Raw genomic sequence first — 16797 nt, forward strand, 5'->3', positions numbered from 1 at the left:
CCTTGCCTTTGGGGATGTGCCGAGTAAGAGATTGCTACGGCTGAGGTCAGAGAGGTCTTTTCCTGCTTTCTCCTCTAAGGTTTTGATGGTTTCCTGTCTCACATTCAGGTCCTTTATCCATTTTGAGTTTATTTTTGTGAATGGTGTGAGAAAGTGGTCTAGTTTCAACCTTCTGCATGTTGCTGTCCAGTTCTCCCAGCACCATTTGTTAAAGAGACTGTCTTTTTTCCATTGGATGTTCTTTCCTGCTTTGTCAAAGATGAGTTGGCCATACGTTTGTGGGTCTAGTTCTGGGGTTTCTATTCTATTCCATTGGTCTATGTGTCTGTTTTTATGCCAATACCATGCTGTCTTGATGATGACAGCTTTGTAGTAGAGGCTAAAGTCTGGGATTGTGATGCCTCCTGCTTTGGTCTTCTTCTTCAAAATTACTTTGGCTATTCGGGGCCTTTTGTGGTTCCATATGAATTTTAGGATTGCTTGTTCTAGTTTCGAGAAGAATGCTGGTGCAATTTTGATTGGGATTGCATTGAATGTGTAGATAGCTTTGGGTAGTATTGACATTTTGACAATATTTATTCTTCCAATCCATGAGCAGGGAATGTCTTTCCATTTCTTTATATCATCTTCAATTACCTGCATAAGCTTTCTATAGTTTTCAGCATACAGATCTTTTACATCTTTGGTTAGATTTATTCCTAGGTATTTTATGCTTCTTGGTGCAATTGTGAATGGGATCAGTTTCTTCATTTGTCTTTCTGTTGCTTCATTGTTAGTGTATAAGAATGCAACTGATTTCTGCACATTGATTTTGTATCCTGCAACTTTGCTGAATTCATGTATCAGTTCTAGCAGACTTTTGGTGGAGTCTATCGGATTTTCCATGTATAATATCATGTCATCTGCAAAAAGCGAAAGCTTGACTTCATCTTTGCCAATTTTGATGCCTTTGATTTCCTTTTGTTGTCTGATTGCTGATGCTAGAACTTCCAGCACTATATTAAACAACAGCGGTGACAGTGGGCATCCCTGTCGTGTTCCTGATCTCAGGGAAAAAGCTCTCAGTTTTTCCCCGTTGAGGATGATGTTAGCTGTGGGCTTTTCATAAATGGCCTTTATGATCTTTAAGTATGTTCCTTCTATCCCGGCTTTCTCAAGGGTTTTTATTAAGAAAGGGTGCTGGATTTTGTCAAAGGCCTTTTCTGCATCGATTGACAGGATCATATGGTTCTTCTCTTTTTTTTTGTTAATGTGATGTATCACGTTGATCGATTTGCGAATGTTGAACCAGCCCTGCATCCCAGGAATGAATCCCACTTGATCATGGTGAATAATTCTTTTTATATGCTGTTGAATTCGATTTGCTAGTATCTTATTAAGAATTTTTGCATCCATATTCATCAGGGATATTGGCCTGTAGTTCTCTTTTTTTACTGGGTCTCTGTCTGGTTTAGGAATCAAAGTAATACTGGCTTCATAGAATGAGTCTGGAAGTTTTCCTTCCCTTTCTATTTCTTGGAATAGCTTGAGAAGGATAGGTATTATCTCTGCTTTAAATGTCTGGTAGAACTCCCCTGGAAAGCCATCTGGTCCTGGACTCTTATTTGTTGGGAGATTTTTGATAACCGATTCAATTTCTTCGCTGGTTATGGGTCTGTTCAAGCTTTCTATTTCCTCCTGATTGAGTTTTGGAAGAGTGTGGGTGTTTAGAAATTTGTCCATTTCTTCCAGGTTGTCCAATTTGCTGGCATATAATTTTTCATAGTATTCCCTGATAATTGTTTGTATCTCTGAGGGATTGGTTGTAATCATTCCATTTTCATTCATGATTTTATCTATTTGGGTCATCTCCCTTTTCTTTTTGAGAAGCCTGGCTAGAGGTTTGTCAATTTTGTTTATTTTTTCAAAAAACCAACTCTTGGTTTCGTTGATCTGCTCTACAGTTTTTTTAGATTCTATATTGTTTATTTCTGCTCTGATCTTTATGATTTCTCTTCTTCTGCTGGGTTTAGGCTGCCTTTGCTGTTCTGCTTCTATTTCCTTTAGGTGTGCTGTTAGATTTTGTATTTGGGATTTTTCTTGTTTCTTGAGATAGGCCTGGATTGCAATGTATTTTCCTCTCAGGACTGCCTTCGCTGCATCCCAAAGCGTTTGGATTGTTGTATTTTCATTTTCGTTTGTTTCCATATATATTTTAATTTCTTCTCTAATTGCCTGGTTGACCCAGTCATTCGTTAGTAGGGTGTTCTTTATCCTCCATGCTTTTGGAGGTTTTCCAGACTTTTTCCTGTGGTTGATTTCAAGCTTCATAGCATTGTGGTCTGAAAGTATGCATGGTATAATTTCAATTCTTGTAAACTTATGAAGCGCTGTTTTGTGACCCAGTATATGATCTATCTTGGAGAATGTTCCATGTGCACTCGAGAAGAAAGTATATTCTGTTGCTTTGGGGTGCAGAGTTCTAAATATATCTGTCAAGTCCATCTGATCCAATGTATCATTCAGGGCCCTTGTTTCTTTATTGACTGTGTGTCTAGATGATCTATCCATTTCTGTAAGTGGGGTGTTAAAGTCCCCTGCAATGACCACATTCTTATCAATAAGGTTGCTTACGTTTATGAGTAATTGTTTTATATATCTGGGGGCTCGGGTATTTGGCGCATAGACATTTATAATAGTTAGCTCTTCCTGGTGGATAGACCCTGTGATTATTATATAATGCCCTTCTTCATCTCTTGTTACAGCCTTTAATTTAAAGTCTAGTTTGTCTGATATAAGTATGGCTACTCCAGCTTTCTTTTGGCTTCCAGGAGCATGATAAATAGTTCTCCATCCCCTCACTCTCAATCTAAAGGTGTCCTCAGATCTAAAATGAGTCTCTTGTAGACAGCAAATAGATGGGTCTTGTTTTTGTATCCATTCTGATACCCTATGTCTTTTAGTTGGCGCATTTAATCCATTTACATTCAGTGTTATTATAGAAAGATATGGGTTTAGAGTCATTGTGATGTCTGTATGTTTTATGCTTGTAGTGATGTCTCTGGTACTTTGTCTCACAGGATCCCCCTTAGGATCTCTTGTAGGGCTGGTTTCGTGGTGACAAATTCCTTCAGTTTTTGTTTGTTTGGGAAGACCTTTATCTCTCCTTCTATTCTAAATGACAGACTTGCTGGATAAAGGATTCTCGGCTGCATATTTTTTCTGTTTAGCACACTGTAGATATCGTGCCAAGCCTTTCTGGCCTGCCAAGTTTCAAAGGAGAGATCAGTCACGAGTCTTATAGGTCTCCCTTTATATGTGAGGGCACGTTTATCCCTTGCTGCTTTCAGAATTCTCTCTTTATCCTTGTATTTTGCCAGTTTCACTATGATATGTCGTGCAGAAGATCGATTCAAGTTACGTCTGAAGGGAGTTCTCTGTGCCTCTTGGATTTCAATGCCTTTTTCCTTCCCCAGTTCAGGGAAGTTCTCAGCTATAATTTGTTCAAGTACCCCTTCAGCACCTTTCCCTCTCTCTTCCTCCTCTGGGATACCAATTATGCGTATATTATTTTTTTTTAGTGTATCACTTAGTTCTCTAATTTTCCCCTCATACTCCTGGATTTTTTTATCTCTCTTTCTTTCAGCTTCCTCTTTCTCCATAACTTTATCTTCTAGTTCACCTATTCTCTCCTCTGCCTCTTCAAGCCGAGCCATCGTGGTTTCCATTTTGTTTTGCATTTCGTTTAAAGCGTTTTTCAACTCCTCGTGACTGTTCCTTAGTCCCTCGATCTTTGTGGCAAGAGATTCTCTGCTGTCCTGTATACTGTTTTCAAGCCCAGCGATTAATTTTATGACTATTATTCTAAATTCACTTTCTGTTATATTATTTAAATCCTTTTTGATCAGTTCATTCGCTGTTGTTATTTCCTGGAGATTCTTCTGAGGGGAATTCTTCCGTTTGGTCATTTTGGAGAGTCCCTTGCGTGGTGAGGACCTGCAGTGCACTTCCCCTGTGCTGTGGTGTATAATTGGAGTTAGTGGGCGGGGCCGCAGTCCGACCCGATGTCTGCCCCCAGCCCACTGCTGGGGCCACAGTCAGACTGGTGTGTGCCTTCTCTTCCCCTCTCCTAGGGGCGGGATTCACTGTGGGGTGGCGTGTCCCGTCTGGGCTACTTGCACACTGCCAGGCTTGTGTTGCTGGGGATCTGGCGTATTAGCTGGGGTGGGTAGGCAAGGTGCACGGGGGCAGGAGGGGCAGGCTTAGCTCGCTTCTCCTTAGGTGATCGACTTCAGGAGGAGCCCTGTGGCAGCGGGAGGGAGTCACATCCGCTGCCGGAGGTTTGGCTCCGCAGAAGCACAGAGTTGGGTGTTTGCGCGGAGCGAGCAAGTTCCCTGGCAGGAACTGGTTCCCTTTGGGATTTTGGCTGGGGGATGGGCGGGGGAGATGGCGCTGGCGCCTTTGTTCCCCGCCAAGCTGAGCTCTGCCGTCCGGGGGCTCAGCAGCTCTCCCTCCCTTTGTCCTCCAGCCTTCCCGCTTTCCGCGCAGAGCTGTTAACTTATGACCTCCCAGACGCTAAGTCGCGCTTGCTGTCGGAACACAGTCTGTCCGGCCCCTCCGCTTTTGCCAGCCCGACTCGGGGGCTCTGCTTGGCCGGCGAGCCGCCCCTCCGCCCCGGCTCCCTCCCGCCAGTCCGTGGAGCGCGCACCGCTTCGCCGCCCTTCCTACCCTCTTCCGTGGGCCTCTAGTCTGCGCTTGACTCCGGAGACTCCCTTCTGCTAATCCTCTGGCGGTTTTCTGGGTTCTTTAGGCAGGTGTAGGTGGAATCTAAGTGATCGGCAGGACGCGCTGTGAGCCCCGCGTCCTCCTACGCCGCCATCTTCCGGAACCCCCCGAAAGAGTATCAATTTGAGAGTTAAAGAGATTTGGTGTCCTGACCTCATTCTGGCACTTACTAGCTGTGAAGAAACTAAATTAGCCTTTCTCATTAAGTTGGGTTATAGGAGTAAGATCTAAATGCCATAATTCTTTGGTGATAATTCAGAAAATCAGTAGAAAACATTATGGTCACATGAAGTGATAAATTGAAGGGCTATCTTCATCTGAGACCATTCTTTTTATGATCAAAGACACTATGGATGTTTTTGACACTATGAATTTTTTTTAACTACAGTTACAGTCACTGTAAATATCAAGGTATCTTCATCAAGGCAATGGGATCAGTCTGGAGGCAGAAATCAAACTATAACTTAAACAACAGAAGCTTAATCTAAATAATTATTAAGCTATCATAGAAAAGTACCTATGTAAAGACACTGTAAAGCTTTCCCTAGAATGAAGGAAGGTGGTATATACAATGAAGGACAGCTGATAGGCAAACACCCTCCCACCAGGCTGAGGTGGATCAGAACTCATTAGAGCCAGAGGGTTGCCTAAGCCAGAGCTGGCCCACAGTTTCCAGGCAAGCAAGAAACAGCCTTCTAGGATATAGGCAACTGTTGCTGGTAGGAGACTCATAGAGAGAGTGGAGTGCTGCTGTGGGTATGAGGCTGAGAGGGCCCCAGGATGATGGTCACTGAGCCCAGGCTGAGACTTTGAGTTCACTGAGGGACTGCATGATCATGGCACCACTGGGTGTTGTCACACACATCCATCACTGATGGACCATGCCGCAGGAACAAGACCAAGCAAAAATGCAGCACAAGGGAACCTGAAAGAGAAGCCTCATTCCCCTTGTCACATTTCTTTGGTGCCCTCTACTGATAAAAGCTTAACATAATGCTTGGTGTAAAGCAGAAATTCTTGACAAGTCCCAGCCATTATCACAGAGCAAGCACTGAAGGGTGAATTTGGAACTGAGAGCCAGTAAAGTCATAACTGGCACAGTGCAATTAGTTCTTTCCTCCAAAAAAAAACCACATATGGCAATTTTGAATTTCTCAGCTGTAAGTGAAGACATTACCCTCCAAGTCTCTGCTATTTTTCAATATTTGCCCATAAACTAACACTCTCTCTCTCTCTCTCTTTCTCTCTTTCTCTCTTTCTCTCTCTGTGTGTGTATGTATACCTATACCATATGTGTGTGTATATATATATATATATATATATATGTATATATATATATATATATATATATATATATATATATATACACACACATACATACACACACACACACACACACACACACACACAGTGCCTGGATTTTCCAGCATTTCATTTAATTATAATGAACTCCTTCAGTCTTGCTATTTGACTCTAAAGTAAAAGGGCATCCTCTTCCTAATAACCCACTTCTTAGTTGAGCCACTTGCATGTCCAGACCCTTGTTAATTTTGAGCCTGGAAATTTTCACCCTAATGAGTGTTCTCTCAACTATCTGGGGACCCACTGCAAGCCTGTCTGGCTCTATTTCTCGCCCCTGAGAGAGCAGGCAAATACAATGGAGATTTTCCTAGATTAAATACTGGTTTCCAGCTGACTGTTTTCCTGTCAGAAACCAGAGGAGAGTGGAGTGTCTTGTGTCAACTTTAATTCAGACCAGGATGCTTCAGAGATGCAGTTGGAAATAATTTGGAAGTGTCATGGGTCTACTTCTTGGTCATCAAAGCAGGTACACATTTGGGACTGATGTTCTCTCACTGTTTGGTACTGACCTCATCCTTCATAGCCTCATCATTCGTGAATGATGGTTGTTTTAAAGTGTTATTGCCTCTTTTCCATTATCAGGAACACAAGGACAACATGTTTAATGTAAGTGACATTAAGGACAAAGCCAAATAGATTACCTGAAACACCAGGTTGTGAAATCCTTGAATGTAATAGTGGGCATTTGAATCATTAGCAGATACTCAGTGATTGTTGAATGAATGAATGGCTGTATGAAGAGTGGTGGTGGTTTCTTTTCATTCTGTTAGTTGTTTTGTTGTGTTTTTCTCCCCACCATCAGAATTTGAAACCTAAAGGAATTGCAGAGCTTTCTAGGCCTTGTTGGAACAAAGTTCATATTACCTTTATTTATTTGCTCCTACAGTTGTATTCTGAAGCTATTTGAAACTCTTAATCTTCACTGTATATAGGTATGATTTTTTACATTGGGTTAAAATTGAAATTTCGTTCTATTTGTTTTTTAGGGTTAAAAGATTGTTTCTCATTCAATTCTGTTTACTCATATGAGCAAGAAATTCTTCCTGGGTTGGGGAATATTTACATAGAATAATGCTTTTGAATATCAATTTAAATTCTGTTTGTGGATTTTACTCTTTCAAAGTTACCTCTGATTCTTTACTCCTTGTATCTTATTAGGGAGCCATCATAATTAGAACTACAAAATTGTTAGCTCAACAGAGATATAGGAAGTATTAAGATACTAAGAATACTATATTTCTGAATGAGGCTTATATCATTTAGAGTTCTCACTATTAATATTAGAATAAATGTATACTATTTTGTAAAAACAAAACCTCTCATTCACAAAATACAATGCAGATGTCATCCTAAATTGTCACAGGATTACATGATTTGTAATACTGAATTATACTAATAGACAAACCAAAGTAAAAACATGTTCTGTCCTCCAGACTATTTTAATTACAATATCAGTTATATTAATACTTTTACTGTGTATACACTATCAAAATAAAACTTTTGTTGGGACACCTGGGTGGCTCAGGCAGTTAAGCATCTGACTTTTAATTTCAGCTCAGGTCATGATCTCATGGTTCCTGAAATCGAGTCCCTCACTAGGCTCAGTGCTAACAGTGTGAAACCTGCTTGAGATTCTCTCTCTTCCTCTCTCTCTGCTCCTCCCCTGCTCGTGGTCTCTCTATGTCTCAAAATAAATAAAATAAAAAGTTCATAAAAAATAAAAAATAAAACTTTTGCTACTATTTTCCATTTTATTGATAATAAACCTGAATCATTTAAGCTATTCTTAAATCGTAGCTTTTACATCAATGTTGCCATTTTAAAATGTATATGCATCTGTTTGTTGTTTCCTCATTTTATCTTTGTTTTATATTCTTGTCCCTTGTATATATGTATATACCTGAAAAGTTTCTAGAAATGTCCTTTTGTAAAATATTTTTTTGGGGGGTGGTAGAATCTCTTGTTAAGCTCATGAGCCTGAAGTTCTTTCTTAATTGAAATGAATTTCTGATTTTTTAACCTAAAGATAGTTCCATTCATTTCCTCCAATACATTCAGAATAACTGACTCCAGCACTTCACTTATCTAGAAAAACAAATAAAAATACTTGAAGTAGTTCAATCATGTCTGAGTATGTTCTGATGGTAACTAATATAGGAAAGACTTCTTTCCTTTCCCTTAGCTTTTCACTATTGTTTGTACTTAGAATACTTTTTGTGTTCCCTTTGTAAAACATAATCACTGAAACTTTACATAGTAATCTAAAAACTATTTGATAAATTCAGTGATAATGAAATAATGCTGTTATTATTAGTTAATATGTTAATGTAAGGGTGCTGTTTTTTTCAATCTCCACAGTGACTAAAATGTTGCTTTTACAACTATTTTAAAACCATTAATTTTATACTAAACCTGCTGTGTTCAGGTGTTTTTTCCATTTTGAACTTTTAGATTTGGGTGAACCAGATGTGTGTGTGTGTGTGTGTGTGTGTGTGTGTGTGTGTGTGTGTAAATGTATATAAAATATAGGATGTATATAGAACGGAATATGAAAACTTCCCATTTCACTCTGAGAACATGCTCTATTAATTCATAGTTGAAATTAATATGAACAGTTGGAGAGAAAAAAGTCACAGTACCATTACTTCTAGCCCATGACCCTCTTTTGTTTTAAAAGGTTCTTAAGTCCTAGCTAGCCCTGTCACCTGCTATTTAGTCACTATTTTTTGTTACCATCATGGGTAGCTCATAACAGAATCCACAAGGTCAGTTATAATATTCATTGCTATCTTAAGTTTCCCTTTAACTTTATTAAAGGCATATTATGTACTAGGTTTAATTTTAGGTTCAAATTTTCTTTCTGTTTTTAGAACTAAAGATAAATAGAATTAAAAATTCTTTGGTATGAATGTTGCAGAAATACCAGAAGAATCCCCTTTATACAGGTGGTTACCAAGTCTTCTTCTAGCTAGGATAGAGTTGTTCTGCTGCTGCAAATATGGCTTTACATTTTCCCAGAGAGCTGTGTCTTTCACACTCTCAGATCTACTATTCCTTATCTAAATGGCATTCTAGATTGCAAGAATGTTTGCAGAATTGCCTCGTATTTCATTATAGTATATAGTTTAAAGGTACTATATAACATCCATTTAATACAGACATAGGATTAAGCAATATAAAAAGAAATTGATCAAAAACAAGTTCCAACTTAGGGATTGAAATGAGAGATGTTAAGCATAACGGTTAAGAATTCAAGTCCTTTTTCTTCCAAGGCAATGGACCTTGATCTGTTTATTTAGCCTTGCTTTCTCCTCTGCTATGCTGGCTATAATAATATCTACTTCAGGAAGTTGTTATAAGGATAAATGAGATAATGAATATGAAGTATAATTGACCCTTGGACAATTCACCAAACTGCTATGCAGTTAAAAAAAATCCATGTATAACTTTTGACTCCACAAAACCTTAAGTACTTAATAGCCTACTGTTGACCAGAAGCCTTACCTATAAGACAGTTGATTAACACATATTTCGTATGTTTTATGTATTTATAGTATATTCTTATAATAAATTAAGCTAGAGAAAAGAACATGTCATTAAGGAAATCCTAAGGAAGAGAGAATACATTTACAGGACTGTACTATAAAAATTCTGTGTATAAGTGGGCCCACGCAGTTCAAACCCATGTCATTCAAATGTCATCTATTTAGCATTGTGCCATATATGCTATAGGTGCTCTGTAATATTGATGTTCACTTATAATAATAAAAGATGTATTTTTCTTGCTATCTTATAATTTTCTTTTTCTAGAAATTAGGTAACAGTAGATAATGCTGTGTTTTAAAATGTTAACAACATAATATCTCGTGATTTTACTGAATGAGCAAATTTGCTTTTTACAAGAATGTGTCAAATAACTTCCCTGGAACTTTGCCTAGTACTTTTAATGTGGTTTCCTGCAGTGGCTTGATGTATGATGTAGTAATGAGTGTAGAATTAGCATATAAAACCAGGCTTTATACCCCTTCTAATTGGCTTATTAAGTCAAGTGCCAAATACTATAATATAAAGGTTCTAGTACATTATCTCTAAAACAGGCAGCAAGGTTCTAGTGGAGTTTCTTTTCTAAGTCTTTTTATTATTTTTTTCAGGATCTTTAATCTGTTAAATCCTGATGGCTTTTCTGGTAAAGTCATTGTTTTACTCATCTTTTGTATTCCAACAGACCTTGCACATAGCAAGTATTTGGCAAACAAAATTACTCAAGAAGAGGAATCTGAGAAAATGATTTGCAACTTAATACGGTGGATTTAATTGGTATTTTCTTTTTTGTAAACATGTCTACAGTCTAGTATTTCTGCCTTTCCTTCTTCTACCCCACTTCTAAGTGCTTCCAGTGCCTGAATTGGAGAGCTGCTATTGCTCATTACCAGTGTGTCCTATGAGACCCTGAATGTTGTCATGTACACGTTGAGCCATTTAAATATGTCCATTACTTTCCTATTTATTTATGCATTGGACTTTTAAAATAATTCAATTTGTAGAAACGACAAAGGTTTCTTTTTAGTGTACTGATTTAGTACTGATTTAGATTATATCTCCTTTACATTATCATGCAATCCAAGTATCCTATTTAGAAATGCTTAAGAATTAACAATATTATCAACCCCTTGAGATAAAGAGAAAATAAGAATGAAAATGTAGCCATACATAGGAGGAAAGGAATAGCTAAAAGATATAAATCTGCCCAAAAGTGTTTTCTTTCCTGTAAACATCAACAATTTGAAATGCAGCCAGTTTTTGTATGTTGAGTGCTGCCATTCTGTCCTTTCCCCCATGGCTGCTGATGAGTATTTTCAAGAGGAATTAAAACGCGCACGCACACACACAACTAGGGTGCCAAGATGTGCTACAAACATGTGAGATCTAGTGCAAAATGAAAATGTCAAGTCCCTTGTTCAAGAACAATGGAGAATTCCAAGACCTCAACAGCAGAGCATAATGCTAAGTACAGGCCCCTATGCAATTGCACAGATCAAATACATCAGGCCCTGTAGAATTCCCAATTTCTAAGAAGTGGTCTTCCTCTTGGCACTATGCTTAGCAGCTTTTCAGGGTAAATACCTTCATTGTATCTGAGCATTGAGATTTGAACATCAGAAAGAGTAAAGAGATGTGAACTCTCCCATTATGGCCATGCAATGTGATCATTGGTCATTGTAAAATGGTCAACAAGGCCATGTAATGAAGAATAATGAGATTATTCATCTCATGAGTAAAGATTAAGCCCTCTGAGGGTAGAGAAAGCAACAGGGGAAAAATAAGCATTTATATAGTGTCTTGTTTGGATTGGAGCCATATTAGGCTCTTTCTTTATACCTTAATCTGATTTGTCATATAGAGCAATTTTTATCACCCCATTTTCTACATGAGGAAATTGAGCCTCAAGGATATAAAATAACTTGCTCACAGTTACACAGCAAGTAACTGGCACTGTGATGATCACCCACATCTATCTTTATATCAAGCCCATGTTCTTTCCATGGGTATTGGTATCTTACCAGCTAATGTCTCACTTTGGAGGCTGATAGCTTCAATAAAAGTGCAACCTTGAGAAGTAGATGGAAAAAGGAGTGAAATTACAAGGGAAATTTAGTTTGGCAGTTTGTTTGGTATGAGGAAGCTGAACCCAGTGCAGAATGAGAGGCCACAGGCCATGTACAAAGAGTGTAGCAAATAAGAAGAGAGTCATTATTATCTTGACCAGACAAAGAGAACTGTCTCCCTTACAATTGAGTAATGTAGTGGTCACAGAACAAATGTAACATGTTGGAAATGGACAGAAAATGACACCTTGATTGCTGAAAAATAATAGCTCTTCCTACAATAAAGGTAAATAATAATAATAATAATAATAATAATAAACCAAATGATGGACACCTGGTTCCAGTAAGCACAGTGAGAGTCTGAAGCTTCTAAGGGCTAGCATATTTGAGGAAGTATACTCCAAGCGTCATTCACTTATGTTCCACTCTTCATGATTTTACCATGTCTCACTCTAACATATTTATATCTGTTCTATAGCAGCATGAATAGATTTATCCTAACCTAAAGTATTAGCTCTCTGTCCTCAGTCAAGCCACTCTACTAAGTGCTAAAACTCCTTTGTTCCTCAGTTTATTCAGCTCGTATTTACTGAGTACCTTATATGTTGTAAGATCTCTCTACCTGTTGTGGAGGTGTGGGGAAGGGGGAGGAAGAGAAGTCAGAGATGAGTAGGACATGGCTTCTGCCTCAAAGGATTCAGAATGAAGCAATTTTAGAATTTATGCAATTTTAGACTTCATAGAATGCTGAGAAACCAGTATTGAAGAAGTGGCAAACTTTACCTGAACGACATAGGAAATTTATAGAAAGGTAACCTTGAACAGTAAAGTATATACAAATAAGTAGAAGTTCACTGAGCAGACTTGGAACATTCATCTTCTTGGTCGTTTACTGGATTGTTTTTAAACTTTTCTGATCATATCATGGGTGGTTTTGAAATTATTGAGTTTAGTTACATCCAGAGGTTGTTATCAAGAAGTTGTGTGGTTATTAAGATTATTTAGGAATAATGATTTGATTTTAGGTCTGATGAATCAAACAAGAGAAACAAAACCATAACTTTCTTGTATTTTGATCTTTAGTTCTTGTATCCATAATTTAGAATATAGGCGTGTTGTGTATGTATTATGTTTTTTTCACCTGAATACCTATTTTATGCAGATTTTATAGAAAAAAAAGTCACCTGCTTATGCTTCTTTAATTTTTTCTTGTAAGAAAGTTATAACAAAAAGTGATTCACGTGTTACATACAACATGTGTTCATCCTAATTTTTTTTTCAGTGTAAAACTCTTTCTGGAGTCTGTGACCACATCATATCCCTGTCATCAGATCCTCTGGTTTCACAGTCTGCCCACCTAGAAGTGATTCAGCTGGCAAACATCAAACCAAGTGAAGGGCTGGTAAGAGCTACCATGTTTATCAAAGCCACCATCCATCATTGGATAGCTAATGATGTAGGCAAAGTAGCCTCCAAATATGGGAATCCATAAATTCTAACAAACTTAGAATATTTTGGTATTTTTTTTTCCAGAGGTAAATTAAAGTAGTGGGAGTTTGTTGTGAAAAGAAGTTTTATGAAGATAAGTGAAAATGAAAAGGAATTTAAAATGGCAATTTCTAAATTATCCTGTGATAAATTATTTTTTATTACATTCTTTCACTCCCCCCCACCAAAGTTCCTTAGGTTTAAAGGAAGTTTAACAGTTTTATACTAAGAACTACATTGTTACCTGCCCATGCCAGTAGGTGTTTTGTTTGTTTTGCTTTGTTTTGTTCTGGTTTTAATAGGACTCTTTTCTCTTAGGTTGTATAAGCTAAGCAAACCCAATATTGTTTATAACTCACATCCATTCTTTCTTAAAAGAGTGAGTAAGCAGGTGGATTTTGCCAAAACTAGGCTGACATCTAGAGATATATTTTTTATTATGAAATAATAATCATCTTCTATATTTTATTCACTTGATTAAAAATTATATTGGTTCTAAATTTAACCCAGAGGTTAAATTTCTTTAATGGGCCTCTAGAAATAAAGCATATAAAATTAATATTAATGAGAGAGACAAAAAACAGGAAACTGACTGGAGAACATCTTACCCCCTACACAATTGTAAATTATTAGTTTGGTGCTCCAGTGTTTCTCCTTTCTCTTTGCAGATGAATTTTCATAGGATATAATTATTGATATTTAGAAAATAGAAGTCTTGGAAATAATATAATTCAAGTAATATATTCTTAAAGATCCATAAGCAAGTTTAACTTTTTATGTGGCTTTTATTTAATGCATAATAGTGATTTTTCACTGTGAAGCCATCTATATTATAGAGTGACTTTCCTCCTGATATTTGGCAAATTACTTTTTGATAACTATAGTTTCTCCTGCTTTTGTACCTTTTATCAGTGTTTTCCTAGGAAGATGGAAATCAGTATATCAGAAAGCCAGCAAGTATACCATCATCATAGCCTATAAGTATAGTATCTAAATTTAATTAGTTTTAAGAGTTTATTTTTAATATTTATAAATTTATTTGAAGTAATATTTATGATTTTAAATTCTTACTGTTCCCTTTGGCTATCTTTACACAGTCCAGTTTCATTTAAAGCATCTTTCAACCTGTAGTATTGAAGATTTTCCTTTTTATGTTTCCCTTTTTAGTAGTTATATTTCTTTAAGTTTATTTATTTTGAAAGAGAGAGAGAGAGAGAGAGAAGGGAAGGGGCAGCGAGAAAGAATTCCAAGCAGGCTCTGCACTGTCAGCACAGGGCCCGATGTAAGGCTCAAACTCACAAGCTGTGAGATCACCACCTGAGCCAAAACCAAGAGTTGGACGCTAAACCAACTGAGCCACCCAGGCACCCCGTTTTTCAGTAGTTATAAAGAAAGGAAGCTCTCTCAGCATGATTTGTGGAGTGGGAGATTAGGAATTAGTATATATTCTTTTAGACTAGGAGTCAGGACACCTAGTTACAAATCACTTACATAAAATATAGCCGTGAGTGTTATCTTGAGGAGGTGGAGGAGTAAATTTAACCTCCTTGGCCTTGCTATTTTCATGCATAGAATGTTGGAGGAAGAAAGGGAGGGTGGACTAGATCATCTTTAAAGCTCCCTTTAGCTCTATGAGCCTGTGGTTCTAAGGACAGTATTTGGAGAAAAGAGCCTGATTTTTCCCCCCACCAATTTCCCCTGAAATCATGGGGGAAAGTAACCTTGTGAAGTGAGTCAACACAGTGCTAATTAATGGACGTTATGAAATCTTGATTTTTTAAAAATTTTTTAATGTTTATTTTTTTCCGAGAGAGAGAGCGAGCGAGTGAGCAAACAGGTGAGGATCAGAGAGAGAAGGAGACACAGAATCTGAAGCAGGCTCCAGGCTCTGAGCCATCCACCCAGAGCCTAATGTGAGGTCGAACTCACTAACCATGAGATCATGACCTGAGCTGAAGTCGGACACTTAACTGACTGAGCCACCCAGGTGCCCCAAAATCTTGATTTGTTTTAATGGAAGTTATAGCCCTGGACAGTTCTTTTATTTTTTAAATTTGAAAGAGGTAGATATGGGTCTCCTCTTTGGAACAGTCATAAACTTAAAATGCTAACAGCCAGATTCAGTTAGTCTGAGAAAGACTGGAAGAGAAAAAAAAAAACGAGTGTTTACCATTTGCCAAGTATTTTCTCACAACTCTGTAGAGTAGGTACTTTCTTATTTTCCAAATGAGAAAATGGAATCACAGATCTTCACCAATTTGCCCTATATCACATAGGTAATAGAGCCAGGGTTTAAGTCCAGGTAAATCTCAATGAAGTACATGTTAGCAAAGCTTGTTCCATTATCCCACATTTAAAGCTGGAATTGCTTAACAGAAGTGTGAGAGAATTAGGAGGGTGACTTTATTTTTTTAAGTTTATTTATTTATTTTGAAAGCCAGATGGCAGGGCAAGGGGAGCGCCAGTAGGGGAGGGACAGAGAGAGGGAGAGGGACACACAAACCCTAAGATCATGACCTGAGCCAGAGTCAAGAGTCAGAGTCAGACGCTTAACCAACTGAGCCACCCAGGTGCCCCTCAGAGGGTGATTTTAAAACTGGAACCACCTAGGGAAATCATTATTAAAGGACAATTGGCAGCATTTCATTGGGAAAATATTTCCAAAGGAGGAAAAGAAAACCCCAAAATGTTGAATATTAGTAAAAAGTTAAGTAAAAACTATTTCTTGTGATTCATATTAAAGAGATGCCTAAATATAAATTTTATATGATTCATTCAAGGTATCATTTTAAAAATCATTCACTGGGGCGCCTGGGTGGCTCAGTAGATTGAGCATCTGACTTTGGCTCAGGTCATGATCTCATGGTACATGGGTTTGAGTCACGTGTCGGGTTCTGTGCTGACAGCTCAGAGCCTAGAGCCCGGCCCGCTAAAGATTCTGTCTCCCTCTCTCTCTTTGCCCCTCCCCTGCTCGTACTCTCTCTCTCTCTCTCAAAACTAAATAAACATTAAAAATATTTTTTTTAATTTTTAAAAAAATCATTCACCACATAAACAAGTTTAGTCAGTTACATTTGAAATAAATAGATTTAAGAATTTTGGTAACATTTAGCATGTGCTTAGCCATAAGAAATGTCTAAAAGGTACATGAAGGAGAGAAATAGAAAGAGGTGGGAGAATACCAAGATTTAAAGAAGGTTAATTAGCTTACAACATCTGCAGAAGGTCTTCTGCCAGTTTCAAAACATCTTTCATAGGCAAAGGGTAACTGGTTGGTTCTTCCACTGATGAACTAGATAAATTGTTCATCAACTTTACACCTAATTAGTCAAATCCCCTAGGATTTCTTAGTTTTGAGCATCATAAGCATTATAAGAAATGATGGGAAACATACTTAGTTACGATTAAAACGTGAAACTAGCTTCTAAAATGTTTTTAAACAACAATGATTAGCAGAAAATTAAAGGAGGCAAAATGAGAACTATTGCAACATATCAAGACTAGATCAGAACCAAGAGAACTATTGCAACATATCAAGACTAGATCAGAACCAAGAGATGAGTTGAACAGAGAAGAA

General features: G+C 37.6%; 1 protein-coding gene across 4 annotated transcripts in view; it reads left to right on the forward strand.

Annotated features, from left to right (window-relative positions):
• CNKSR2 (connector enhancer of kinase suppressor of Ras 2) overlaps positions 1–16797 on the forward strand; it is a 297547-nt gene that overhangs the window by 137475 nt on the left and 143275 nt on the right. For all 4 annotated transcript variants that reach the window (XM_015540102.2, XM_042974263.1, XM_042974264.1 and 1 more), the window contains exon 6: positions 13015–13134. In XM_015540102.2, the coding sequence (XP_015395588.2) occupies positions 13015–13134 (120 nt within the window). The remainder of the gene's footprint in view (positions 1–13014; positions 13135–16797) is intronic.

The sequence above is a fragment of the Panthera tigris genome, chromosome X (genome assembly GCF_018350195.1).
Source record: "Panthera tigris isolate Pti1 chromosome X, P.tigris_Pti1_mat1.1, whole genome shotgun sequence".
NCBI lineage: Eukaryota > Metazoa > Chordata > Mammalia > Carnivora > Felidae > Panthera > Panthera tigris.